At 52.5% G+C, this 26,760-nt stretch overlaps 8 protein-coding genes and 1 non-coding gene across 9 annotated transcripts; 4 read left to right on the forward strand and 5 right to left on the reverse strand.

Annotated features, from left to right (window-relative positions):
- Positions 1 to 23: 23 nt before the first annotated feature.
- B0T26DRAFT_457509 (uncharacterized protein) lies at positions 24 to 1,116 on the forward strand. The gene is made up of 5 exons (XM_060435137.1): positions 24 to 289; positions 366 to 480; positions 543 to 608; positions 678 to 800; positions 884 to 1,116. Exons 1-5 carry the CDS (start codon positions 255 to 257, stop codon positions 1,025 to 1,027), a joined length of 483 nt encoding a protein of 160 aa, XP_060291600.1. The 5' UTR covers positions 24 to 254; the 3' UTR covers positions 1,028 to 1,116.
- Positions 1,117 to 1,678: 562 nt separating this feature from the next.
- On the forward strand, positions 1,679 to 2,299 carry B0T26DRAFT_656040 (uncharacterized protein; the record flags this gene model as incomplete). Its single annotated transcript, XM_060438680.1, has 1 exon — positions 1,679 to 2,299. One exon carries the CDS (start codon positions 1,679 to 1,681, stop codon positions 2,297 to 2,299), a length of 621 nt encoding a protein of 206 aa, XP_060291601.1.
- A 336-nt stretch (positions 2,300 to 2,635) lies between these two features.
- Positions 2,636 to 4,080, forward strand: B0T26DRAFT_656582 (ZPR1 zinc-finger domain-containing protein; the record flags this gene model as incomplete). The annotated part of the gene is made up of 2 exons (XM_060438721.1): positions 2,636 to 2,782; positions 2,857 to 4,080. The coding sequence occupies 2 exons, from the start codon at positions 2,636 to 2,638 to the stop codon at positions 4,078 to 4,080; spliced, it is 1,371 nt and encodes a 456-aa protein (XP_060291602.1).
- Positions 4,081 to 5,255: 1,175 nt separating this feature from the next.
- B0T26DRAFT_756002 (uncharacterized protein) lies at positions 5,256 to 9,019 on the reverse strand (the record flags this gene model as incomplete). The annotated part of the gene is made up of 3 exons (XM_060446031.1): positions 5,256 to 7,221; positions 7,895 to 7,954; positions 8,925 to 9,019. 3 exons carry the CDS (start codon positions 9,017 to 9,019, stop codon positions 5,256 to 5,258), a joined length of 2,121 nt encoding a protein of 706 aa, XP_060291603.1.
- A 4,468-nt stretch (positions 9,020 to 13,487) lies between these two features.
- Positions 13,488 to 14,987, reverse strand: B0T26DRAFT_655383 (uncharacterized protein; the record flags this gene model as incomplete). Its single annotated transcript, XM_060438622.1, has 1 exon — positions 13,488 to 14,987. The coding sequence occupies one exon, from the start codon at positions 14,985 to 14,987 to the stop codon at positions 13,488 to 13,490; it is 1,500 nt and encodes a 499-aa protein (XP_060291604.1).
- Positions 14,988 to 16,305: 1,318 nt separating this feature from the next.
- B0T26DRAFT_t235 lies at positions 16,306 to 16,399 on the reverse strand. The gene has a single exon. It is a non-coding gene; the product is annotated as a tRNA-Leu (tRNA).
- A 284-nt stretch (positions 16,400 to 16,683) lies between these two features.
- Positions 16,684 to 18,684, reverse strand: B0T26DRAFT_680185 (chaperonin 10-like protein; the record flags this gene model as incomplete). The annotated part of the gene is made up of 6 exons (XM_060440459.1): positions 16,684 to 16,715; positions 16,751 to 16,783; positions 17,017 to 17,027; positions 17,121 to 17,183; positions 17,515 to 18,490; positions 18,624 to 18,684. The coding sequence occupies 6 exons, from the start codon at positions 18,682 to 18,684 to the stop codon at positions 16,684 to 16,686; spliced, it is 1,176 nt and encodes a 391-aa protein (XP_060291605.1).
- A 1,929-nt stretch (positions 18,685 to 20,613) lies between these two features.
- On the reverse strand, positions 20,614 to 22,707 carry B0T26DRAFT_458082 (actin-domain-containing protein). Its single transcript, XM_060435138.1, has 6 exons — positions 22,479 to 22,707; positions 22,367 to 22,389; positions 22,067 to 22,294; positions 21,832 to 22,019; positions 20,946 to 21,779; positions 20,614 to 20,887 (listed from the first exon to the last, which is right to left on the reverse strand). Exons 1-6 carry the CDS (start codon positions 22,511 to 22,513, stop codon positions 20,822 to 20,824), a joined length of 1,374 nt encoding a protein of 457 aa, XP_060291606.1. The 5' UTR covers positions 22,514 to 22,707; the 3' UTR covers positions 20,614 to 20,821.
- Positions 22,708 to 24,174: 1,467 nt separating this feature from the next.
- On the forward strand, positions 24,175 to 26,026 carry B0T26DRAFT_458106 (nucleophile aminohydrolase). The gene is made up of 2 exons (XM_060435139.1): positions 24,175 to 24,479; positions 24,553 to 26,026. The coding sequence occupies exons 1-2, from the start codon at positions 24,296 to 24,298 to the stop codon at positions 25,905 to 25,907; spliced, it is 1,539 nt and encodes a 512-aa protein (XP_060291607.1). The 5' UTR covers positions 24,175 to 24,295; the 3' UTR covers positions 25,908 to 26,026.
- The last annotated feature ends 734 nt before the right edge of the window (positions 26,027 to 26,760 follow it).

The raw sequence follows: 26,760 nt of genomic DNA on the forward strand, positions 1-26,760 counted from the left end.
CTAGATCCAGGCATATTTGATACACAAACGAATGAAAAGATACTCCGAGTTTGCAGTGCCGTAGTTCATTTCGGCTCATATCCGATCTTGGAGAGCTTGGGGTGTCGTTTTATCAAGCGGGGCATTTCCAGTGGAAGCTGAGTTCTGGGGGGAGCTGTCCCTCCATCCATTCCATGGATGTCAACTGAGCGCCTCAAACTACGAGCCCAATTAAGCAGACCTCGCTATCACAATCACAAAACCATACTGCAACAATGTTCGCACTAACTCTGACGGCAGAGCTGGCAGGGTAAGCGTTGCTATATTCCGTATTGAAAACTTTTCTTCCTAGACCAATCAGGTTGGGCGCTGACATGGTCATCCAGCGTTACCAACCTCCGACCCAACGACACCGAAGAGAACCCTTTCTGGTACACTTTCAAGGTGCAATGCACGTCTTGTAGAGAGACACACGCAAAGCCTGTTGGCGTCAGCCGGTTTGTAAGCAGAATTGCCAGGCCGAGGCTAGTAATTATCGATTCGTGTCTAATAATTCATGTCAGGATACCAATGAGATGAGTGGAAGCCGCGGTGAAGCCAACTTTGTCTGGAAGTGCAAGAACTGCAAGGTGTGTCTATGCCCTTCTCACAACACGGCTTTGGCCCAAAATTGGCTCATAATAATCCCTTATCAACAGAGGGAGTCGTCAGCGAACATCATGGCTGCCCCAGGCCCATATGAGCAGTCTGACCCGGCGAAGGCTCAGAAGATATTGACCTTCGACTGTCGTGGTTTAGAATTCACAGAATTCATGCCCGAGGTTTGTTGTTCTCGCAGCGTCTTTGTCTCCTAGACCAGACCATCTCCGAGTTTGTCACTATTGCTAACTTGGATTCGAAACAGGGGGAGTGGCTCGCAGAAGGTGTCGAGTCAAATTCTAAATTCACTGGTATTGACTTGACCGAGGGTGAATGGTTTGAGTACGACGAGAAGACGGGTGAGGAAGTGAGCATTAAGGAGCTGAAATGGGAGATTAATCGGACCTGATTTTATACCAACGAGATCATCTTGATATGTGCCGACTTCGTTCATCCAGTACTTGCAAGCGCCAATTCATTACCGAGTCATATAGTTTAGAGGGCGCCGGGCAGGAAAGCCTTGAAGGAGTCCCCAACTATTGAGCAATACCCAAACAGTAATATTCCACAGACTGAGCATAATAGATTTACCAGCAATAACGTTCGCCTAAAGGGAACCGCACGATGGTGGTTGGAGGCTCAAGTCCTTGACCAAGGTAGTTTAAAAGTGTGGCCGACAACAGTCCGCGAGGTCGCGATATGGGGCTGAAACGTCTCAAACATTTGGTTTGTATTTTTATAATGCACCAGCAAAAGCAAATTTGACCCGACTTAGATTTTAACGAACAATGAAACCGGCGTCGACTTTGTGATTTAAATGACTTGATCGACAAGAGTTGTTCAGAATCAATGTATTGCTCTATTGCAACCAATACAAAACAGCTCCTAATACAGCTCGATACAGTTAGCTTGCGGCCAGTGCACCCGAATAAAAATTGGCCTGTGTATTACCTACGTATTCATACTTACCGCACGAAGATTTAGCTTCTCTCAAACCAAACCGTCCAACAAAAGCTGCACGCCCCAACCCTTCGGCCTGACCATGGCCATGAGCGCCACCATGTCGTCGGACGACCTGTCTGCTGCTCTCAAGTTCCTTTCAGATGCAGGCCATCTCTTGGCGTCCGCCTCCCCAGAGATTTCGGCATCCATCATGAGCCACCGAAACAGCTTGATGTTCGAGAATGAGCTAGCACAGCCCGATACAGAGCGACAGCGTGTCTGCGGTTGCTGCGGCTATATCATGATTCTAGGCCACGGCAGCAGCTTGGACATGAGGCACGAGAAGGCCGCGAAGACGAAACTTCGGTCTCTGGCGGGCGGGAAGCGCAAGGAAGCGCGTGTTCAAGAGCCCCGTTTTGGACCAACTAAGGTCCTTACATGCGGCCACTGCGGAAGACTGACAGAGGTCAAGCTTCCGGCCCCCCGTCGGATCGCAAGGCGCACGGCGCGGACACCGAAAGCCGGAAAACCAGGGCCGCCGCTCTCGACGTCGGCTCCTCCTCAGCTCCAACCAGTCCAAGACATCGCTCCGTCACTTAAATCAAACGCGAATGCGAATAGCAAAAAGAGAGCAAAGACCAGAAAGGCAGGGCTGCAAGCTCTGCTCGATCAGGCCAGTTCCTCCAGAAATTCCAAACTCGGGCTTGGATTGAGTCTAGCCGACTTTATGGAGAAGTAAGTCGGTCGGGCAGGGCGATCGACACCCGACCTGACCTGGCCTGATGGGCCGAGGCCGACCTTGAACCCAGCGCTGAAAACCTGGAACCTGAAACTGCACGAAGGTTCCGGAAGCTCGGGGGCGGCTCTCTGTCCAGTCCCCAATGGAAGGCCTGCGCAATGAATAAGCTGCCCTCAGAGTCAGACAGAAGCTTATTACCCCACTCTGCGCGCCTCCCCGGTACGCTACAGCACTGATCGATTACCCCGCCAAATCGTTCAATATGCCCAACTACCCCTCCAAAATTTTCTTTGCAGAGCCTTGTTCAGTCCCCAACATATCAAGTCGCTGCGCAAGATGTCTGAACTATTTAACCCAATCGGCGAGAAAGTCGAGAAGGCGGTGCCTATCTCAGATGCAAACAACACAAATGAAGAAGTCCCAGAGGGCGACGAGAGAGTAGTTGACGAGGTCGAGTCTCTGTGCATGAGCTGCGGCGAGAACGTAAGTCAACGAGAAAAGTGCCCCCCCCCCAATCAACCACCCTTAGGCTTCTAGAACTAACTGAATCTTTATAGGGGACGACGCGCATCCTCTTGACCAGCATCCCGTATTTCCGCGAAGTGATTCTAATGTCCTTTGCGTGCGACAAATGCGGTTACCACAACAACGAGGTGCAGTCCGCCGGCACCATGCAGCTGAAGGGCGTGCACTACGAGCTTCGCCTGACCTCGATGAGCGACTTTGACCGCCAAGTTGTCAAGTCTGACACGGCAACAGTGAAGTTTATCGAACTGGATGTTGAGGTGCCCGCCGGCAGAGGGCAGCTTACCGACGTCGAGGGCCTGCTGTCCACAATCGTCTCGGACCTCGAAGACGGACAAGAGACGCGCAAGGACCAATCACCCGAAGTCTACACCAAGCTCGAGGCGGTCATCGCCAAGGGCAAGCAAATGCTGGCAGGCAAGGCGTTTCCGTTCCGTGTCTCGCTTGACGACCCAAGCGGCAACTCGTTTATAACACCAGACATGCGAGACGGCGTGGGCAAGTGGGAGAAGCGCGAGTACCTCCGAACTTCCGAGCAAAACGAAGCCCTCGGGCTCGCAGATACGGCCACTGAGGGGCTTGACGAGGATGGGAACATCATTCCCGATCAAGTATACGAGTTCCCTGCGGCGTGCCCGGGCTGCATGCACCCGTGCACCACCAACATGCAGATGGTGGACATTCCACATTTCCGTCAGGTCATCATCATGAGCACCAACTGCCAGGACTGTGGTTACAAATCTAACGATGTCAAGACAGGCGGTGAAATCCCAGAGAAGGGTGTAAAGACAACGCTCAAAGTCAAGACGCCAATCGACATGGCCCGCGACATTCTCAAGAGCGAGAGCTGTGCTCTCGAGGTGCCCGAGCTCGATCTCTCAGTTAATGCAGGAACGCTTGGCGGGCGCTTCACCACTGTCGAAGGGCTGCTCACGCAAGTCCGGAACGACCTCCATAGCCAAATATTCCAGGGCGGGGACCATAGCGGCGATTCCTTGCGGTCCGAGGAGCGGGCACGGTGGGATACCTTCTTCAAGGGCCTAGACGAGGCTATCAAGAGTGAGCGCGAGTTTACTGTAATACTCACGGATCCGCTAGCGCAAAGCTATGTACAGAGTCTTGCGGACGATCCGGCAAAGCCCGACGACCAGATGACGGTGGAGGAGTACGAGCGGACACCCGAGGAAGAGGAAGAGCTAGGCCTAGCAGACATGAAGGTAGAGGGGTACGAGGAAAACGCCGAGCCGAAGGAATGAGCTGCCGAGATATTTGTCGAGGCCGGCCGTCTGCCCGGTAAACAGTAAAACAAGATAGACGGATTTGATGATACTTCTTTTGCTACCATCTGTGCTAATCAGTATACGCAATAGATACCTGTCTAATTTGAGTGTTGGACGTGAGATAATACTCTCGCAAGAAAGAGACGAGAGAAGGAATAAGTTCGGCTATAGCAGAAGCAACCTACATATTTCTTTCTCCTACTTTACATGTCATTTCATTAGGCCGAACAAATAATAATAAAGGTACCTTTCTAGGTACGGTGAGAGATAAACATTTCTGCATCCTGCTTCTCGTTGGTGGGAAGCCTACGTACCTAGGCAACCAGCCAACCTGACCCTACTCGGCGAAAACTATCATCAGAGCGAAAGGTCAAGAAGCGCGGGGACTTCATGTCTTCAATGTAGGTCTCTCGACACGTAACAAACGTTCAGCTGTATATCCACCGCCACCATATTAGGTATCCCTCCCTTCTCCCGTCTGCCCCTCGGATCTTCCCTCTACTCAAGCCTAAAAAGGGATCGAGACTAGATTGGACTACGTACCGAAAGGAATTAAGACATATAAGTAATAGAGAGGAAGGAAAAGAAAAAACGCCCCTTGTCCCATTTCCTTTACCGAAAAAAGAAATAAAAATCCAGCAACAACCACAATAGACTAGCATGGAAAAGAATGGGGGGGTTAGAGGACGGAAGTTACAATACGAGAAAGAGAAATCTGGGAAAATGAACGCCCAGGCTTTCGCTTGTCGCTCAGCCTCTCTTTCCCTTTTCTCTCCACGAGGGAAAAAAGGAGAAAGAAACGAAACTATAGAAAAATAGACTTATACAGGACAAGAGAAACAAGATAAAAAGAAGAGAAAATAGAATCGGGTATATATGATCCACCGTTTACCAAGAGAGAGACCGTACCCCCCACAACCACCAACGCGACCAAAACCCCTCTCCCTCCTGTGTCATGTGTTTCGCTCCTCCAACCTCCCCCTCCGACAAGAGACCCGAGACAGATAGATAGCCGAACCTTATCGGCTGCTGCAAATAAAACGACGGGCAAAGCCAGGCAAGCAAAGAAATAACGCTTCCATGAAAGCGCCGTCGAAGAGAAGACGACAAAGACGCAATTGCCAGAGGCTTGCACCCTCCAAACCTCCCTCTTAGAAAAAGGTCGGCTTAGTGAGGACGCGGTACTCGACGTAGTCCTCCCCGTCGATGCTGATGATAGAGCCCTGGCTGACGAGCTTGCCCTCAAAGGGGCCGTTCTGCTTGCGCTCGTACTTGACGCCCATGTACATCTTGGCGTCGTCTCCGCCCCCCTTGAGCCGGTTAGCTTCCTGTGCGGCCCAGACCTTGTTCAACCGCTGCACCGACTCGTCGAATTGGGACCGGTTCGACGACGACGCGTGGTGGTATTGGTTGTGGTTTTGGTGTTGGTGGGAGGAGTATGAGGAAGAGGGCCCGCTTACCTCGCGGCTAGCCGCGTGCTGGTCGGCGCGCATCTGCACCGCCTCCAGACGCGTAACCTCGCGGCGGGCAATCGTGTGAGTGCGCTCCAGGGCGGCAGCCGAGCTAGACGAGGCGGCAGGCGGGTTGCGGTTCGCTGGGCGCAGCTCGACGTCCGGCAGAGAGTGACGCCCGCGCATGCCCGTATCCGAGCGTCGTGACTGGCGGTAATCAGAAAGGGAGCCGTTTGCGTCTCCATTGCGGCCCAGAGAGGACATGGAGCGGCCAACGACGTCGGGGCCATCGTCGTACCCGTTGTCGCCGTTGACCAAAGGGGAACCCTTCATGGCGAGAGCAGGTGGGATGCTGCCGCGCTCTTCCTTCTTGGAGACGTAGGTATTTGTCGAGGCATTTCGCACGACATTGAGGGCCTCGGTGACAGCAAGGGCCTCGTTTAGCTTTCGGGTATCAACGCTCTCGCCTTCGTCAATCTGGCGCTGGCGAATCCGGCAGTACTCCTTGATCTCGGGCCGGGGAAGGCCTTGAAGGTGCTCTTCAAACCGGACATCGTCCCAGTTGATCCAGAGTGCGCCTGCGCCTTGCGGGAAGTTGCCAATCATGGGCCGTCCGTCACGCGTCTCTCTAACGAGCTTAACTCGGAACATGTCATTTTGACCCAGAATTCCGTACACCGCATGCTTGTCCGCCTCCTCCTCCTGGTCTGACTTCTTCCAGTACCCTAGAAGGATTCTCGCGGTTCGAGAAGCAACGGGGCTAGGCGCTGCAGAAGGCGAGTCCGTCGCCTGGCCGCCAAACGAGCCCATCATGCGGCGCTTCTTGGTCTCTGGCCGGTTCGGGAAATAGGCCTGGGCAGGGATATCTATGCCGTAGGCGATGGCGGGCTGGACTCCAGACTCTGGGGGCGGGTTCAGCTCAAGACGGCGACGCGCCTCGGCAAGAGCCTCGGCGTTGAGGCGCTCTTTCTCCTCCAAAGTCTCATCCTTGCGACTTGTGTCTGCACGGATCTTGACGTATTCCTTGATCATGTGATGGTTCAGGTTGACCAGGTGCAAGTCGAAAGCGACCTTTTCAAAAGTGACCCAGCTGCCGCCGGGGCCAGGCGGCAGAGGGAAGTCCTCGGCGAGGCTCCGGCCGTCTCGAGTGTGGGGCTGGATACGAGTGCGCAGGCGATCACGAACGTCAATGAATCCAATTACGGCATGCTTGTTGATGGGCTCGAGGGGTTCTGAATCTCTCCAGTGGCCCAGTATGACTCCCTTAACTCCACCCGTGCCGTGCGTCTTAATCGGGCGAGGAGGGCGAGGACGTATATCCTGGTCGATGCGCGCCTCAGAGGCCTCGGGCTCGTCATCTTCGGCGAGATCTTGGTAAAGAGAGGTGCGCTTGCGCTTCGGGTACTGCGCGACAGTCAAGTGAGTTTCGCCGTCGTCCATATCGATGTCTTCCTGGTCAGACGTAACGCGGAGGGGCGATGACTTAAGGTTGTTGTGAGAGTTGCTATTGTTTGACTTTGTGCCGACAACGATCTCGTCCTCGAGAGCATTGACAATGGGACTTGACGATTGGCTCATGGTTTCATCGATTGGTGAATCAGGTGGCGGCGTGAGCTCCTCGTTGTTGATATCGTCGTCTTCAGCTGGGTAGCTGTCGACCGGAGTACTGGAAGGTTCCGTGTCAGCCAAGCTCATCTTGAATAGCATATATGAATATGCTCAGTGACGGTCTTGAGAGTTTGGGTAACAGAGGGCTGAATGTGCGCAAGAAGCGGCGTATAAATGAGATTCACAGCGACTCCAATGGTGATGATTGTGCTTGGGAGGGAAGAGCAGCAGACATATTCTCAAACAATGCGAAGTCAATCCGGGTCCGGGCTTAGAACTTGCCGGTGAGGGAATTTGCGAGAATACGCAACGGCAGGGATGATGTACAGAACCAGGTAACACGAGCAAAGTCTGTGTGGCTGGGCAGCATTGCGCTCTGTATCCAAGGCAAAAGTTTACAGGGGAGCGGCAAGAAAAGCGGGGGAATATGTTTTTGGCAGAGACTTGTGTGGCTTCTTGCACAAGTGAAAAAGATATGCGACCTTGTTCGGGTGCGTGTATGTGTGGTGTTGGTCGGGTAATAGACAAGGGAAGTTTAAGTGGTTTAACTTAAAAGTGGGATGAGACTGCCAACTTTGGCTGCCGCCCTAGAAACGCAGGCAATGAATTCACTGACTGAGAGCCTAGGACTAGGGCATGGCGCGAGTTGCTCTTTCTAAAAGACAAGTAGTGGTAGTTGACGGGGAAACAAGGGGAACCAAAAAGAAATCAGACGGTGAAAAATGACTTACCCTTTGACCGAATCGTGGTCAGGTGTTCTAATTGCTGGTGATTCTGAGATAGCCATGTCGCTGCAAGAGTCGGCAAAAGTTAGCGCGTCCTAGGACAAGTGTAGTTTTAGGAAAGAAAGACTCGGATATAGTCAAGATAATAGCGCGTGCTCGGGCTAGTGGACTCTGGAAAGAATTTGAGCGCAACGCGATGGCCAATAATGTGCGAGGCAGCCTGACAAACTCTTTAGGCCTGTGAGGAGGAAGACGGGCCAGCAGAGAAGAATTGTATTTGAAGTGAAGTGCTGTAATGTAGGGTTGTGTGCTCACGGCTTGTGAAAGGCGGGGAAAGAGCTTGCCTTAAACTTTTTCGCTATCGCAATGCCATCAAGATGCTCTTCATATTTGTTAGGGTGTTCTGCTCCACCTGTAATATAGCAAAGAGTGATGGATAAGAATAATGGATGATGAACGACTTCTTGGCTTTGGGAAGCGCAAGAGGGCGAGGACCAGTGGGTATTGGCTGGATTGAGGCACAAAAGTTACAGAACAACGACTGCGCTGAACCGACACTGTTGTTCACGAATATCCAATCCAGAACCAAAACCACTGGACTAGAAACGGCCGCCCTCTCCCCGAAACAGGTGGCGCCAGCCCTGAAGCAACAGCTCATCTGCTTTACCAACAGTCACCCGACGTCGACGACCAGCATGTGAGCGAAGCTAAGTTGTGGTGAATTGGAGTTTGGGTGGGGGTTAGGGACTGGTGTTAATTAGATGACGCCAGGCCGGCCGTCCCAAGTTCAACTCGAACAGGGGACTAGGCAACAAGTGTATTAAGTGCTGGGCCGCTCTGTCTGACTTGCCTTCTCACAGCAAGCCAGCTTGGCGCGCGTTGCCCCAAAACATGTTTGCCAGACAAGCCTCGAAGACGAATTGGCAGACGCCAACAGCCACCAGAAACCCGACTTAAGGATGGGGAAGAAGGCGACGACGGTGACATACGATAACGAAAGAAGTCGAACACAAACTCGGAACGAACACGAACGTACCTCTCGACCTTGGGAACTTGCTCTTCGACGTGCGTAGGCTCTATTGAAGGCGGTCCTTCCACCGGCCTAACGTGGTTGGTAACGGTCATATCCATGGTTGCTGAAGCTAACTATCACGAGTGGGTGCAGGATAAGAGGTCTGCATTGACAATTAGTGACTTTTGTCGACGACGATGTGTAAGAGCAGAGTAGAAATGGTGGATGAGAAGAGAGAGCAAGCATAAATGCCAAGTGTTGGTTGGCTGGGACCCGACGTTGTAAAGCGAGTATTAAAAAAAAAGAAAAAAGAGACAAAGTGAAGCTAGAAGACAATCCCCCCTTATTAGGAAAACGTGAAACAGAAGTCGGGGAATCGGGAAAGCAGAAAAGTTGCGGAAGGGTGAGGGGGAACGCAAAAGGCGGGCCGAGCGGGAACGTCGAATCGAGCAAAAGAGGAAGATTGTTTTGACTGGATGTGACCGAACTAGCTCCCTCTCTCACCCCTCAAGCCCCCAAAACCCTCGATTTGGCCAAATGGAGATGGAGGGGGGGGGGAAGTTAGGAGGGATGAACCGGGAGAGGGTGGGTTTCTCTTTTTGGTGTGGTAAATAGCCACGAGGCGACCCACAAGATCAATTTAAATTATTGGCGATAGAACCAGGCAACGATGAATCCCGACTCGACGTAGCCCGACTTCAGGCCGGCCACTTGACCTTTTTTTAACCTCCTTATTCTGTTGCCGAAGCGGGTCTTGTTTATAAGACGAAAAAAATAAGGGCAAATAAGTAATGAAAGAGAGAGAGGAAGAAAAGGGGGGAAGAGTGCTCGGAAGTTGAAATAGAAAAGAAAACGCGCTGTGAATATATTTACCTAAAAGTGATGTTGCTCAAACGTGGCAACAGGCTGGTGGTGGACTAGCCTCCTCCTTCCTCCTCTTTTTTCTCTCCCCCCGTTACCTTGTTTGCCCCGAGACGCACACGCAGGCGCTCTCTGCCAACACGAGATTAGGGTGCGGAAAGAAAGTGTTTAAAAAAGAACCACAGGTGTCGTGGGCCAACCCGACAAGGAGGCGAGGCGATGGAGCGGCAAGGGGCTTTTATCCCCCAATCAGCAACGCGCTATAGTGACAATCTTGGTAGGTCGGGATAAAAATAAAAATAAACCAAGTTCGAGATGGCCTTTCTTCGCGCAACGATAGTTTCGATGGGGGAGGTTGGTTAAACTTTTCTGTTAGGGAAGCCAAGTTGTTGTTGATGAAAGCCAGCCAGCCAGCTAGACTCTTCAACTGAATGGGAGAAAGAGGCGTTGGCAACCCAGTGTATCTTAGAGAAAAAGACAAGGGCGACGGATGTGTGTGGCAGCAGCGACAGCAGCAATCGCGGTTCCTTCTGTCTTCATGGAACTAGGGTGGGTGGTTGCGGGTTATGTATGGATTGTGGTTGGTTCACGCGCCGAAACATGCAACACACACACACACACACACACACAACACACACAACACACTAGCAGGAACACAGAAAAAGAGAGCGTGGATTCAGCGTCGCAAAACAGATTTCGGGAAGAAAAAAGTGCTTTGGCTGCCAGCGCAATGCGAAACTCTTGCCCAGAAAAGAGTCTCGATTAAGTTATTAGGAGTGGTTTGCTGGGAACAGCGATGAGGGAGGAAGGTGGTTGCCGTGTTGAGTGTATGCGTTGAAGAGTGTGTGTGGGCGTGTATGTCAGTGAGCAAAAAGAGTGAGAGAGAGAAAGAGGAAAGAGATGTAAGAGGAAAGGAAAGTCTGTGTGGTGAGGGAACCGGGGGATGTTAGTGGGTAGATAATAATAATAATTGAATCAAAAGAAGACAAGGTTATTCGGTAGTCTGGGGGAGGGCGGGGGGACTGGGAGAGAGAGGAAGTGGGAAAGAGAGCAGTACTTCGTGGCTACCGCTCGATCAGGTACAAACATCAAGTACCGCAGGATGACGGGATGATTCGCACTGCCTTCAGCCAAATTGCACCCAAGTTGATCAGAGACCCCAGGATGGGATTGGAGCTAAGCGAGGGGACTCTGTCCAGTTTTCCCATTGGAGACGAAGTCGAAACTGCTCAAGCAAACAGAAGAAAAATTATTAAAACCCATAATTACCTCTTGAATTGATGCATCTCCTATTAACGAGTACTGTACCATATGTGGCGACGGGTCCCCCCCTCTTAGCGAGACAAGACCCCGAATCTCTTCCTCGGAGGGTACTCGAAAGACGCAATTTCGGCCGGCTATTGGGTCGTGGGCTTTTGCTGACCGTGGTTTCGCGGCAGTTGTTGCCAATGTGTCATTCCCTTACTCAGTACTAGAAGCTCAGCTTGGACAAAATTTTTCCTTCCCTCTATTTCTGTCTCTTCTCCCTTTGGTAAGTCGTTCCTCCCTCCTCCCCATCTTCTCCCCAATCCAATTGGGGGGGGGGAAATACACCTTCCTCTTTTTTTACAGCACGACTCTACTCTGTTGGTCTCTAGCGTTTCGCACTGTGCTTATTCATGCACGGAACGCCTGTTCGGGGAGACGAAAGTCGAAAGCTCATCTGAAACATTTCCACTGTTGCATCAGCGTGATGCAAGTCCCTTTTTTTACCCTCTCACGCCTCTCCGTAACTATCTGTTTCCGTCACACCGTCGGGGACACTATCGAGGCACGGGGGAGAGGAGACGAGGGAGCGCGGCGGCGGCCAAAGAGACGCAAGGAGCGATAAGTTCCATGGTGACAAGACAATTTGCGCCGCTAGCAATGTAACCTTGACGTCTTTTTTTTCTCGCCCTTGGACTTCTCTATCTCTCTTTCCTCCAGGTTGCTGTCTTGTTGTCCTCGATTGCATTCGGTACAGTAGGTATTATTTCCGTAGGTAGGTCAAGGTACCTCAGCTCAGCTCAGGTTGAACTGAAAATGAATAAACAGTGCCGAGGAGCATGTCAGCACTAGGTAGGTAGGCAGGCAGGCTACGGCTATACCACAGGCAGGATGATGAGCGAACATCAAATCAGACAATCCACGCCATCGATAGCATTGCGCAAGAGACAGGCAGGCATGTAGGCAGGCTGAGCAGGCTGATGAGTTGAAAGTAGGAAGAGCGAGAGCGAGATGGATTGTGTGTCTGGCCACTCTTGCAGAGTCCGTCCGCACTGTGTGCGGTGAACCCTGACTGGCCAGCAAACGCGAAACTCAAACCGCGAACAAAACCCAGCCTAAAAAGAGCCCGTCAGGCGATCAATCAACCATTTCGCAACTCGCACACATCAGGCGTTCTATCGTCGAAATCGCTCTTCAGCCCAGCAGAATCCCGACGCGCTGCTTTCTGAATTGATCTGCATCTGGGCTCTGGAGAGGTTTTGGGGCGGGGGAGCCGTTTGCGTGTTTCTCTCTTTTTTTTCCCCCTCTGCTCAGAAACCAGGAACAGACAGCAGATAGAGAGAGAGAAAGCCGATGACACACACATGCACATACACGCACGTCTGCGGCCGTGAGCCCGCGACTAAGTCCCTGATAAGATGATTACTGTGCCGTACTGTACATGTATGTACACTACCACTACCTCACCTGCGCACGTATACTGTACTGTGCTGTAGTGTCCCGCCTCTCCTTCTCAGCCCGCCACCGCCAATCATGTGATTTTGCCTGTTGCGGCACTGCAGTTGGCTCTGCTGCTGACTGGTGGCTGCTGACGTTTTCGCGCCAATTCTCTTTTCCGGTTTTTTGCTTTTTTTGCAGTTGTGTTGGAGCTTCTCATATACGCAAGGTAGGTAGGGCAAAGTACCGGGTAATAATAGCGTCCATATAATAATCAATGGAAACGGGAGGGTGGCATTCAACCCATGAATACTCCGAAACCTATCCATGTATGCAAAAAGGCATGCGCACGACGACGACAACGGCGGCCTGGTCAATCTGACAGAATTGTGAATTAAACAGCAGCATGCAAAAGAAAACTTGGGCTTTCGGTGTCTTGTGCAAAGTCTTATGCAAATGTAACCTTGCAAGTTAATAAATAAACGTACATATATTTGCACAATACAGATTGACATTCAAGCCAGTAAATTGTCGCGCGCATGTCTCTTATTTGTTTTTTTTGTCCGAGGGGGTGGGGGAGATTGAGTTTATCTCTCCTCGAAGTCCTTCGCGGTAGTGGCCGAGTAGAAACCGGCTCCGAGTGGCCAGATATAATATCTCAAGCATAGTCGCGCCACCCGGCTAGCGGGTGACCCTTTTTCTCTATTTCCTTTTTTTTCGTGTGTGCGCCGTGAAACAAATTTGTCTTAACGGCAGTGCAACATAACCGGCCAAGGTCTTCCCTGCAAGACAATCTATGTACTATACTGTACTTGTACTTCTGGTGCAATTGCTGCATTTGCTGCTCATTTGTGGGCTGCCTTGGTCCTTGTCGTTTTGTGTTTCTCTCTCTCTCTCTCCGCGAGGCAGGCGGGCGAATTTTGGTCGAGAGTTTTACGGGGTAGCGAATGGGCTGTGCGGGCACGCTGTCCTACCTTTGATGATGCTATCTTGAGGTTACGGATATAACAGTACCCGGGTCGACTTGGGATGACGGCATGCCTCTTACCGCCTCCCCCTGCCACCTCCGCCACCTCTGCCACCTCTGCCACCTCTGCCGCCCGCGCCGCCCCTCCCGCCCCTTCCCCTTCCTCCGTGCCCGCCGCCTCTCTTGCCTCCGCGGGTAACTCCCCTACCATCGAAACGATGGAACAAGAGCTCTTCGCCAAACGCGCCTTCAGCAAACCGTATGTAATTGATGACGCCATGGTCAACAACGGCTACCAGCACGTTTCTGTGCCCGTGCTTCAGTCGCGCGTAGAGCCGGCCCGGCCCGGCCCACTCAGGTTTCCCCGGTGCCGGCGGCGTCGCGTCGATCAGCGCCGTGATCTCCTCGAGGGAGGGCACCGCAGATTCCTGCGCGTCGACCACGGCAAGGTAAAAGTCGGGCGGAGGGTGCCGGGTCTTGGTCCACTTCTGCGCCGACTTCCAGATGTGATAGTGGATGGCAAACGGCGCCTCTGTCTGCCACGGACTCGAAGGACTAGGTGAGGGTTTATGCCGCGGGATCACAGCCATTTGAGTATAGATGGGAACATAGGATCTGTAGAGACCCGGCTGGACCAGGGGCCCGTACGGCCTGTGGCCCGGCTCGCTGCGCGGCAGTAGTGACGATAACCACTCCCATATTCTAGTTAAAGTCATTGCCGATGCGGTAGATGGCGTCGGCTGTTTGTAGATGGGCGGTGCCCGGAGAACATTGTAGCCCGCCCGCTTGAGATTTGAGTAGACTTGGAATTTTTGCAGGCTGATCTTGCCGCGCTCACCGTCGTTACCGATGAGCAGCGCGTAGGCGGCCTGGAGACTGAGGGGCACTCCCCTCTCGTACTCGTCGAATTCGTCTGCGACGTCCGGGCTCGGCGCGTCCACGTCCTTCGCGACAGGCTGCTGAACAGGAAATATGTCTTCCAGGCCCCGGGTAGGCCACCAGAGGTCCAGCGACCCCCGTTCGATAAGATAGAGAGCCTCTTCAGGCAGGAGCCAGTCCTTGCCCCTGCCCGGCTTGTCCTTGGGCTGTCCGGTTATGACGCGGCCGAGGTTCGTGCTCGAGACGGACGTGTTCTCGACAATGACGACACGGTCGCGCACATGGACGTGCGCCTTCTTCTCTGCAGGCTCCCTGCCGTCTTTGGGCTCTTCGAGGTCGTGGTGCTCGTCCTCGGGCCAGTCGGCCCACCAGTCGGGAAAATACCAGCCGCGGACCCAGTTCTGGGGTGTATGAACGCGCGTGTAGCTCAGCACGTCCTGCATGGCGGCGCGACTCTGCTCGAGGGCATTGTCCTGCGCGCGCGTGCCGTGTGACTCAAAGTCCTTCTCGCCCCGGCGGATGGTCTGGGCCGAGATGCCCGTGCCCTTGCGGAATAGCGATGCAAAGGCCACAAAGTCCTGCGTCTCCTCCTCGAGGGCATCGTCGGCCGTTAACCCGCCCTCGACGTCGCCAGCTTGTGCGCTCGCCACTGCTGCTGCCGGCGCGGCGGTTGGGATGTCGTCATCGTCGAGAGGCATTCTAGCGGCAGCCAAAGCGTCTCGAGGATGGCGGAATACAAGACAAGAGTCGCCTGCAGATAGTCGGAGAGTTTGTGGGATGATGGTGTTGTTGTTGTTGCTGCCTCTGTTTCTCGCGTCTATTTCCGAGGTAGTTATCCTCTTGTGCTGCTATTCCAAAGTGAACCTAGAAAATAGGTGAATATAAAGTCGAGGGAGGTTAAAGTTCCCGTCAATATTTCTTCAAAGCCAGACTTTGGAGACATCCAGCCCCGCCAGGGGGTTGCACTTGCCGCAGTGGCCCGCAGGGAGCTAGGCGCCTGGGCCACTGTGGGCACTCGATCCACTGTAGTCTGGCGTGGGTGGTTACCTAATTAAGGGAAAAGACGGAACCCTAACCTAACTCCAACAAACTGACCCGACGACAATGGACTGCGGGTCTACCGGCCCAACATTCTTCAACTCGACAAAGCCAAAGGACTAAACAGTCGACGCCCTTGCTGCAGGGCGGTGTAGTGAGCCAAACTGAGTACCTGCTTCCAATTGGTTGTACGGATAAGACTATTCAACTCTCCATACAGTACGAAGCTTGGCGTTCGACAAATTTATGTTTATCAGAAGAGGAAGAGTTTGGATGCAATGGCATGGACAGTCACCCTCAGTAACTTGTTCGTATGACAAGTGATGAGTTCTGTATACTCGTGTAAATTTAGGCTTTTAATACCACGATGATAACGATGGGTCCCTCGCTCTTGCAGCGTGCATGGGGGACAAATAAGTCGTCGTGTTGTTAGACTTTGCGGTTTGCCCTAAAAGAGTTTCACAAAAGGGAGCGGAAGATCTCAGAACTCTTTATGTTGAGTCTAAGAGGCCTATCTTATTTCTTAGGTAGAATATGTATTAGGAAATGATGTTGGCTAGTAAGTTGCTAACTGTGCTATATTGAAAAGAAGACATTACTACCTACCTACGACGGCCGGGCCCTCATGCAAGGAAGGCAGCATTGTAAGCCAAACTAATGTAGATTACAAGCAAAGAAACGGAAAAGGAAGTCATCGTGAGGACTGCGGAGCTGTAGAAAGAGGAAGTGGTCTGAAGTGGATCACGAAGGTCATCGTATCGAGACTTATCAAGGCCCACAGGCTGTGGGTACCATGCCCGAAAGCTCTTCATTTCTAAGAAGAAGGAAGTAATTCTTAAAGCCTATAAGAAGGAATCTAAGAGGTATATCTCTTTATTTAGATATCCTCTAAAGGCCTTTCTTAACAACTCTATCTGAATTAATTCCTATTCTCCCAAAACAATAAACGAGAATAGCAAAAGGCTACAAAAGTAAGCTTGACAAGGACGAGATTCGAACTCGCGCGGTTTCCCATTGCGGATGGAGTCATTAGACCTAAACACAACGCCTTAACCAACTCGGCCACCTTGTCTGGCAATCTTTGATAAAGTTAATATTCCAGTTTCACAACCTATGACTCAGCTCAGCAATAGTACAAAACTTCAAACCATTCAATGTAGTAAGACCTAGGGAGATATAGAGATAGGCGTGAGCGGGTGTTCAGAGAGCTTTCGGACCTTTTCTCCGTTCCGTACCGCATCTCCTATCATGACATAATACTAACACTTCAACGGTTTTACAAACCGGCCTTGGGTTTCGGCTCAACGTATCAAGACTTTCGTCATCATAACTAAGGTAGGTAGCCGGGGCCGCTTGTCAAACCAGCTCCAGTATCCAGATCAAGATCACTAGGTAGCTTCAGCCGCGCAGTTTCCTTCCTTACAGTCGGGGGGCATGCCGGACCTAAGGGGGAAATCTAAACGATTTAGGTAAGTAGCAAATTATCTTATTATATTATTAATAAAGTAATTATCGTCGTTATTGGTATCCCGGCCGAGGGGATGCCTTATCCCGCACGCGATCGCGTACGGGACATGTTTACTTACTTATATAAAAAAGCAAGTCGCTCCGGGCATAGGGTTAAATTAACGCCGAGCTAAGGGGATATCTAATCCTGTACACGATCGTATACGGGATATATTAACTTACTCAACAAGGAACTCGTAGAGTTATAGATAAATATTAGTCTTAGAATAGGTGTTTTTACTTCCTAATTGCTGACTTACCTCTTTCCCTTATTATTATTAACTTACACATCATGCTCTATCCCGAATATGGCGAATATGGCGAGAATCACACTGCCCGCCCCCCCATTTCTATCAACCAGTGGTACTCTGTATACTGCGAGTTTTCCCAAGAATCTCATGTAATCAAGTCGCTTCAAAATGGTGGACAGCCCAATACAAATTGTTGCCCGTCAGCAGTATTCAAGAGTAGATTAAAGTTGTTTTCATTTCATCAATAAACTCATTCCTTGAACAAGGGATGTAACCCCACGATATATACATTAACATTGACAGTTCCATAACTCCGCTCACATCCCGCATTCCTAGTCCATAATCCGTTTTGTTCTATACAACCAAAGAGCCTCATACCCTACAAAAGACCCCCAAGCGTTTCTTCTATTTGCTTGTGTCAACGACATACCGGCCCACGACCTTGTTTTCGTGCATCATGGTGTAGATGTCCTGGAGCTGGCTCAGGCCGACTGTCTTGAACGGCGCCTTGATCATACCACGCGCGTAAAAGTCGATCGCCTCCTGCGTGTCCTGGCGGTTGCCGACGTAGCTTCCCTTAATCGTGATCATCCTCACGACCGTGTCGAAGACGGGCGCCTTGAGGTAGGCCTTGGCGGGGAGACCGATGCAGACGACGGTGCCCCTGCTGCGCACATACTCTGTTGCCTGCTGGAAGGGCTTCTCCGATACCGCTAACAAGAGCACGGCGTGCGGGCCGAGGCCTTCGGGCGTGGCCGCCTTCACCTCCTTGACCAAGTCAGAGGTGGAAAGGAAGTCGACGTACGCAGCGGCGCCAAGCTCCTTGCAGGCGGCGCCTTTCTCGGCCCCGCCATCAATTGCAATTGCGTTCAGGCCCATGGCCTTGGCGTATTGAATCGCCATGTTGCCCAGGCCTCCTCCAGCGCCGACGATGGCAACCCATTGTCCGGGGCGAGCCCCTGACTCCTTCAGGCCCTTGTAGACGGTGATGCCGGCGCACAGGACCGGGGCCACAGCCTCGAGATCCAAATCTTTGGGGAGATGGGCAACGTGTGCCGCCTTGGCTATGGCGTACTGCTGGAAACTGCCGTCGACAGTGTAGCCAGAGAGAAGTGCGTGCGAGCAAAGGGGCTCGTCGGCTTGCATGCAGAAGCTACAGGCCAGGCAGCTGCCATTCAGCCACTTGATACCGGCATGGTCGCCGAGCTCAACGTCCTTGACAAGCTCGCCCTTGGCTACCACCACTCCGGCACCCTCGTGGCCGCCGACAAGTGGCATCTTGGTCTCCAGTGGCCAGTCACCCATCATGGCGTGCAGGTCAGTGTGGCAGACTCCGCTGTACTTGACATTGATGAGTACCTCATCAGGTCCGGGCTTTTGAACGGGAATCTTCTTGTAGACAGCGGCTATGAAGATGGGTTAGCATCACGGCGCTACGATAAAGCCGGCCCCGAAATAGCCAATGTTGTCGTCTCGTAGCCTTTTATGCCGGAGGGAAAGAGGATAGGGGTCTGGGTGAAGCAACGGGGTGGTACTTACGACCGCCAGATTTTTCGACAACCTGAGCCCATTGCTCGGTTGGGATGTCAAAGGTAGCCATTCTGGATAACTTTGCGATTGTAATTGGAAGTTTCTTGAAGAAAGATAAGGGAGGGATTGATGCTCTTCTCATTTATGAAGTGGCGTGTTTGCTCTGAAGGAGGTGGGAGCTCTGGGCAGCGGCGCCTCGAGCTGCTTTATATCTATCATCTTGGAATGTTGGAACAGTATAACCTTGGAGAAGAGCATGAGCGATGGGCCGATGGAGTCGATTCCACGGGCGCGATCTGAAGCCCGTCATGTTGGTCACGGACACGCAGGAGACAGGTTGGGGGCAGCTAGCGAGTGGGGTGAGGACCAGCGGAAGACGCCTGCAGGGTTCTTGGCACCCGCTTTGGATGTCGTATGATCGTAAAACTAAGGCAGGTTACCTACCTAGGTCGAAAGGAATCGGAAGGTGCGAGGGGTCTATTGCAATCATGATACCTCAAAACCAAAACCTGGTCTTCAGCCTTGGTCACCCCATGAGATTGAGGTAAGCTACCTCTGCCATCGCACTTTCCGCAGCCTGCACCCGTGTCATTCGTCTCCGATTGGAGAGACGCCTCTGAGCCCCGTAGAGGCCCGTCTTCCACTTTTGGAGGACTGTGTCCCCAAGTTGCAAGTTCAGTGAATCTAGCTTGCAAAGGGAGTTTCAACAGACCGGCACTGTTTATCCTTGGGCAACAGCAATAGCACCAGCCGTAGCAACTTGGAATGTCTAGCTAAAATAGACCTCGGGCCTATAGACAATTGCCTGCAGCAGGAGAGGGGAAATTTGGACGGCTTCCTTGTTTTGTGCCCCGTAAGTCGGAGATACGGAACGGGTCACCTACAGGAACCAAATATCTGGTTGTGGATCCAGGTCATCCGATTGTCCGCAGGCCTTGACGACGAGTGTGTGGCATCGGGTCGATGGAGGGCGAGACCTGTACCGGGGGCCGGCGTTATGGCCTTCGAGAGCCGACTCAGGTTGTTGCTGCATTGGGAATCTCTGTAGCGGCGAACTCCTGAATGTCTTTAAATCACATATCAATTTCGATAGCACGTTAGTAGTTGAGCGTTTTCATGCTATACAGATTGAAGTTCCAGATATTTTGTCCTATACAATTTGTCTGGCCATTACACCTGTAACCACGAGCTTCAAACATAAGGTCTCTAGACACAACCCAGCCTCTTAGTTCTCTTTCTCTAGTTGTTAGGAGTAGCGTAGCCCCTCACCAAGCGCCTCCAAATATCCGCTGAACCGGCGTCTCTGGTGAAGTCGACGTAACTCTACCTAGGCAACCACGTTGCTTTCCTCTGGACCGGTTACAGCGTCTCTGAGCTAGTCCAAAACACCCCCCCAACCAACGGCGAGGACTGAGCCATGCTACGCAAAGTGGAACACACTAACTCAGGTGTCTAGGTAGGCATGGAAGTCAACTTATGTGTATGTTAGTAGTTTGGAGACCAGCAGAAACCTGGAAAGCATCCATAGCCTCTGTCGGAGAGAAAGGCAACCATGCGTACCAGGTAGGTAGGCAGGATGCTGTTCGCGCTGAGTTATCAAAACGCGGGGCTGAGTGGAGTTCGGGGTTGCCCTGGTATTTCCGCGTGCAACGAATCCGTTGCATGCATGCAGCTTCACAAGATATTCCCATGTTAGTTTGGTTCACGTTTACTCGACCGCTCAGTAGCGTAGGTTCCAAAGTCATCTCAACAATTCCAGGAAGTGTTTACGCAAGCCCAGCACGAATCTGATGATCCGGTCTGGGCCGAAGTCGCCGTTGGAGCCCAGCCCGCCGACGGATTGCCCGAGCCCGCCGAATCCGCCGAGCCCCGACTCCAAGATCATGCCACCTCGGATCGGCCCGAGAGAGTCCGATTCGCAACCGCAAACTCCATGGATATGCCCGTCTTCAAACCTCAATTGCAATGGCTACCCATCTTCGCGGGTGCGGCCGAAGCTCAACTAACCTGTCACGAACATGTTTGTGATTGGGTTTGCGACATATGTACGAATGCACGTCTAGTTCGCGTTGAATCTGACCTTCGTCACCTGCATACAACAAGACTCATCCATGAACTTCGTTTCCCATTTCTTTTTGGTCTCGTATTGAAAAGAAGGCTGCCGCGCTCCTGTAAAAATCGCTCTCGTTTTTCTACCAAAATATCGCCTATGATCCGCCAGGTCCTCCCAGGAGCGCGAATCTCCGCACAATGCCTGGGCCATACTCTTGGTACTGTCGGGGTTGTCAGCAGGAAACTTTCAAGGAGACAAGGTAAAAAGAAGCCGCATACCTCTGCCTTAGTATGACAATACGATCGAAATTCGGGCGTCTGGCCAAGCAAGCTCCCTCCAAACCAAGGCCCATGCCTTTGTCGCTTGTGGGAGATGACTTGAACCTCGAGCCCTCCGCTCCTTGCTCCGCCACTCCGCACCTCGCTGGCGTGGATTCTGTCGTCAACCAACTTCTTAATGTCGCGCTGTAGCCTGCGGCCGAAGTCTTTGTACAAAGTGCTTCCGCCAGAGAGGACAATATTCTTGTAGAGCCCTCGGCGAACATCAATCGGAGACGACTGGATCACTCCGTCGACAACCACGGGCAACGGCGTCAGGAAATCGGACGAGTAGATCTCGGGGTTGAAAAAGATCTCAGGGGCCAAGAAGCGCTCGTAGCCGACATCAACCGTGACTTGGCGACCGCCGGGCTGCGACACGACGTGCTTCAGGAAGCGGCTGCGGTCGCGATCAAAGCGAGCAAACTCCTTTACGATGTCGGGGCAAACGTAGCAGTACTCCTCTTTGATCTCCTGGGCCGTCTTGAGGGACGAATCGGGCTCGCCTCGATCCCTGAGAAGCGACTGTACAAAGTACGTGATATCGCGGCCAGCGATGGGGATGGACTTGATAGAGGAGCCAATGACGTAGCCCTCGGCCACCGGGATAACGTGCGTGACACCGTCACCCGAGTCGATGACAGTTCCTGTAAGCGATCTATCCTGCACCTTTGACGAAGTCCACGACGCAGCCAGCGCGAGCACGGCTTGGACGGCAATATAGAGCCCGGAGCAGTTGAACGACTCGAAGAAGATCTCGGCAGTGTTTTCTCGGTTCTCGGGCGGGTTCAGGGGCTAGTAGTCCGTGTTAGTGCCTAAGCTGGAGAATGGTTCGAAGGGGACTAACCGGTTCGGTAAGCAGAAAGCAGTGGTCTTCAGGCTCGACCCGTAGATATTTAAAAATTGAATTCGACCAAAATCTCTCCATATGATCCTGGAACAAGAGGTCAGCCATGTCTCTCGACGCGCAAAAAGCGGCCCGACTCACCCAGTTCTCTATTTGGCCGTGTCGGATCGGATAGTGTAGCCCGTAGCCTAGATCGTTAGTGCCAGGACGCAACCAACTGTTGGACACGACTTACCAGGGCCGGAGGCCGCATTGATAGCTTCGTCGCCAATAAAGAAATCGAGGTCCTCGGTTCCGCGCTTCATTGACAAGTGGCCCGAAGGCCCCGCGCCTCCGGTGAGGAAAGACGGCTTGCTTCCGACAGCGGGGCGTCCGGAGCCGGAACCGCCGCCTCCCCCAGCCGGGCCCTTGGTTGCGATTGCAGTCGGGAAGACGAAGGAAGGCGAGTCGTTGCCAGCGAAGCCTGGAAGAAACAGCAGTTAGACATGGAATCGAAATGCGCAGACCTGCACTCTCTCTCAACATAGTTACATACCTAGCTTAGAGAAACCCGTGCCGCTGCGAGTGAATAGTCAGTTGAGGGTTCCTATGGTCTAGCAACGAGAGCGGGGCCCCGGGTCGGCTGGGCATCAGCAGGGTGAACATACTTGTCCATGACAACGGCTGGGGTTTGGTTGGCCATTGTTGCAGATTTGCGCTGCGCACAGCTCCCGCGGCCTTTTTTTTAAGCGCTCAGGGGTAGCGAGACTGTGTCGCGAAGGGCGGCGATGCGAAGGGCGAGACGTAGAGCGATGGCGTTCGAGGAGGAGAACGGTTAAGTCCACGATTACGTGCCTCCTCTGAAGCTCTGTGTGGGGATGAGGCTGTGCGTGCACTGCGTGCACTGCTTAGGTCCGCCCCGCCGGCTATGGTGGGGCCATTTGTAAAACTGTCCAGGGTTAGGTATGTGCCTGTTGTGCATATCCCCGACAAGGTATCCGTATCCAGGCTGAATACCGTACCTTCTAAGAAAGGTCTTGCAACTCGAAGACCACGCCTGTCTGTCTCTTTATTCCAGACAGTGACGACAATAACAAAGGCATTGTGTTTGTAGCACCCGGGTGCTCCCAGTATTTCCAGAGAAAAGCGCCCCTCTGGCAACAGTGTTGAGAGGTAAGGTAGGAGCATTCACGCAACGCCTGTCTTCACATACACATGTGGAATCCATTATACTTGGATGCTCCGAGCCCTCCCGTTTGAAGTCGTTTGAATATTCCTGCCAATGTAGGTTCGTGTGCCTCTTTCAAGAGCCGGACCACCAAAAAAATCACTTCCCGGGTTGGTGGTTGAGAGGCAAGAGCGAACAACTGAGACCGGGATGAGTCCCCTCGATGCCACTGGCACTCCCAGGCGGTCAACTTCAACGGGAGGAGCTGTGTCGTTCTTGCCTGTCCATGGCATCTGCATGCCGCCACGAGCTTGCAATTCACTGTACCAGTAGCCAAAGACAGCCTGAGCTTCCTACTCTTTATCCCGGCTGACCGGTTGCCGCGTCCTCCTCCAAGCCTCCATCCTCACCCTCGCCCTCGGGTCCCTCGCTGACCGTCCTGTCCGTACACAACCAGCATCATTACTTGGGTATCAACCCGCTTCCTATGCGACGCGCATCAGACGCCAGCCAACGCATATATCCTCATTGATCATTGTTTAGAATTATCTTTCGTTACTCTTTGGTCAGCCTGAAGCTTGCCTTTCGCTAGGTTTCCTGCAAACCGCTAGACAACTCCGCTCCTTTCTTGACCGCGCCCAGCAAACTTGCCGATTGTGAAGTCCGGTGCGCTTGAAGCCAAGCAGTCAGTCGGCTTAACAATCACTGTCCAGAACAGGAGCATTCATATGTCATTCGTCGAAGGCTGACCTGTCTATCTCTGCCCTGGATTACCACGCCCAAGTTCTTGTCCATAACGCCCTAGACCCTCTATCGTTTCACACCGACCTACGATTTCCAAAGCCCCTAGCACAAAGTTGGCAGCTAGACGAAATCCAGAGCTCCCAGGAGCGGCACAGAGCAGCCTTGTCTCCGAACCTGCACTCCGGGGGTGACCGTCTTTGCCGCCCTCACCTCTTCCGTCGCCGGTCCGGCCGCAGTCACCGTCACCCTTCCATACCAAGGCCAAACGTCCTCGGAAAGGGAGCAACTGAAACACCTCCGGCACGCAGTGTAATGGCTGGTAGTCTGCATCCTTGGTCAATCGCCGAAGAAGGTGATGGCATTGCCGATAGAATGTGGAAGCGGGGGGCTAAGTCCCCAGTTGGTGCCATGTTCGTCCACGCAGGGGCAGGATACCACAGCGTTGCGAACGAAAAGATCCATCTCGAGGCTTGCAGCGAGTAAGTCATTGTGGGCGGCTTTTTGTTGGCACAAAACACAAAAAACGCCTACTGACAACTGACATTGGATGAGTGTAGAGCAGCTCGTGTTGGTATGAAGTTTCTGAGATCCGGCGCTACTGCTCCCGAGGCTGTCGAAGCTGCTATAAAGTGCCTCGAGGATAAGGAGATCACGAATGCTGGCTTCGGAAGCAATCTCAACATGGACGGAGTTGTCGAATGCGACGCAACCATCGTCGACCACTTGGGAAGAAGCGGTGCTTGTGGCGCCGTCCCTGGTATGGATGCCTGCTCGCCCATCAAGACCGAGATCTATCTTTTGAACTTAAACTGATCTTGTGATTCTATAAGGTATCAAAAACCCGATCTCTCTTGCCAAGGTGATTCTCGATACCAGTAGCCAGCCCTTATCACTCCGCCGCGTCCCGCCCAACATTCTGGTGGGGCAGGGGGCAACTGAGTTTGCCGAAGAACATGGGATACCAAGCACTGTCAACGAGTACCTCGTCTCAAAGAATGCAAAGGACCGCTATCTCCGTTGGAACGATGACCTGAAGAAGGCTGATGCCAAGCTAAATTCTGCCGCGGCTTTCGCCTGCAGATATCAGGAGAGCGAGCCGAAGAGGTCGTTAACTCCGAATGATTATGACAAGGCAGCGAATCAAGCCGGTCTCAACCAGGGGCGAGACCACGCCAGTGCTATCCTGACTGGGACGTGGAATGAGGGCCAGCCCGATTCGCCATATTCCGGAGGCTCTCCTCTTGGGGAAAATGGGTCACCTATTGTTACAGCGGCTCCGACTCCACCCCGGTCTGCCCCGGGCCCAGCACAGAGAGTGACGACGACAACGACAAGTAGGGCCACGGACCGAAGTCCCCTAAACTTCATGACTTCCGCCTTCCAGTCACGCGTGACTCAGTCTTCGTCCAAGCGGCCCAGGATTCGCAAGAGCCTGAGCGACAACACCGCCTGTCTCGCGGCCAAGTCGCCTTCTCCAGCAGGATCGCCCCATGATGGGTCAGATGATTTTTCATACTTCGACGACCGTGATATTTATGCCTCGGACTTGGCTCACGATCGGTCTAAGAAGCCAAAGACGAGTAAATACCACAAGGGCATGCCGAGCCAAGATCAAGACACAGACCTGGTGACGGACACTATTGGTGCCATCGCCATTGATTTGAATGGTAATATCGCAGCAGGGTCGTCTTCTGGAGGAATCGGGATGAAGCACAGGGGTCGAATCGGCCCTGCGGCCCTGGTAGGCATCGGCACTGCCGTTGTGCCCGAAGATCCCGAGGACGACAACGGAACGTCTGTGGCGGCCGTCACCAGCGGAACTGGCGAGCACATGGCTACGTCCCTCGCCTCGGCGAAATGTGCTGAGCGGCTATTCTATGGTACTAGACGTGGGCCCGGGGGGTTGAGCATCGAGGAGTTGGACGAGCACAACTTGATGGAGGCCTTTATTCTTGACGACTTCATGGGACATCCAGGGGTCAGGAACCAGCCTTCAACTGGAGCAATTGGGGTAATGGCTGTGAAGAAGGACCGTACTGGCATCTACTTCTACTTTGCTCATAATACCGACTCCTTCGCCCTCGCTTCCATGTCGACTACAGAACGCGACCCGGCTTGTGTCATGTCGCGCCTCGGAGAGGGCCGTCAGGTGACACAAGGTGCGCGGAGGATTCGAATCGACTAGCACGCTTCCTTTGAGTCAATCCTTTACGGAATACATGGCGTTGGTGCGGGTTTTTAGAAGTGTTTCGGGTTGGAAAATGCTAGAAAAAAGAACTGCACTGAAAGATTGGCGTAACTGCGACATTGCTTTGAGGCGTGACGCTTGGCTCAGGCAGCCCCCGTTATTCGCGGCATCAGAATAGATTAATGACCACAGTGGGTTTGTAGGGTATACCCAGGTATTAAAGGCATCTAAAGTTTTATGGCTGCGTCTTGTTTACTGTACACTTAGTGTGCTTGATACTAAGAACAATATAATCCTGATCTGAAGTCATTATTAGCACACCTGAATTTCTATAAGCATCTGCAATGACCGAGAAGCGGACTTTGGCGAGAGATAGTCGGCCTTGTTTATTGCCAAGGTCTCATGGGCTCATAGTTTCTTATAATTTCTTGTCGACTCAGGTAAGTACCTATCGCGGACAGACTGCAATGTCTGACGATGCGAAGTACACGAATTATATACCCCCCCCCAACCGTAAGATAGTCTCTTGTAGTAGTAGTAGCAAGTCATAATGTATAATACACATCCAGTTATTTTGTGTGTAGTTTAATTGCTTTCCATCTTAACGATTCGTTTTCCCCTTTCCCCTTTCCCCACATCCATGTCTGTCCTTAACGCCGAGGCAAACCTTGTCCAGACCTACCGTAGCTGAAATCCCCTCGCTAGACCCATGCTGTCAAAAATGCCACTCAACTTTAAAAGGAAATCGGATGAAAAGAAGAAAAAACTCAAAAGAAACAAATATATATATCCCTTTCTAATACTATTTTGTAGGGTTGAGACGCCGTCCTCGGTTAATGACGGCCACAAG

Source organism: Lasiosphaeria miniovina (assembly GCF_030549165.1).
Source record: "Lasiosphaeria miniovina strain SMH2392-1A chromosome Unknown B0T26scaffold_7, whole genome shotgun sequence".
Lineage (NCBI taxonomy): Eukaryota > Fungi > Ascomycota > Sordariomycetes > Sordariales > Lasiosphaeriaceae > Lasiosphaeria > Lasiosphaeria miniovina.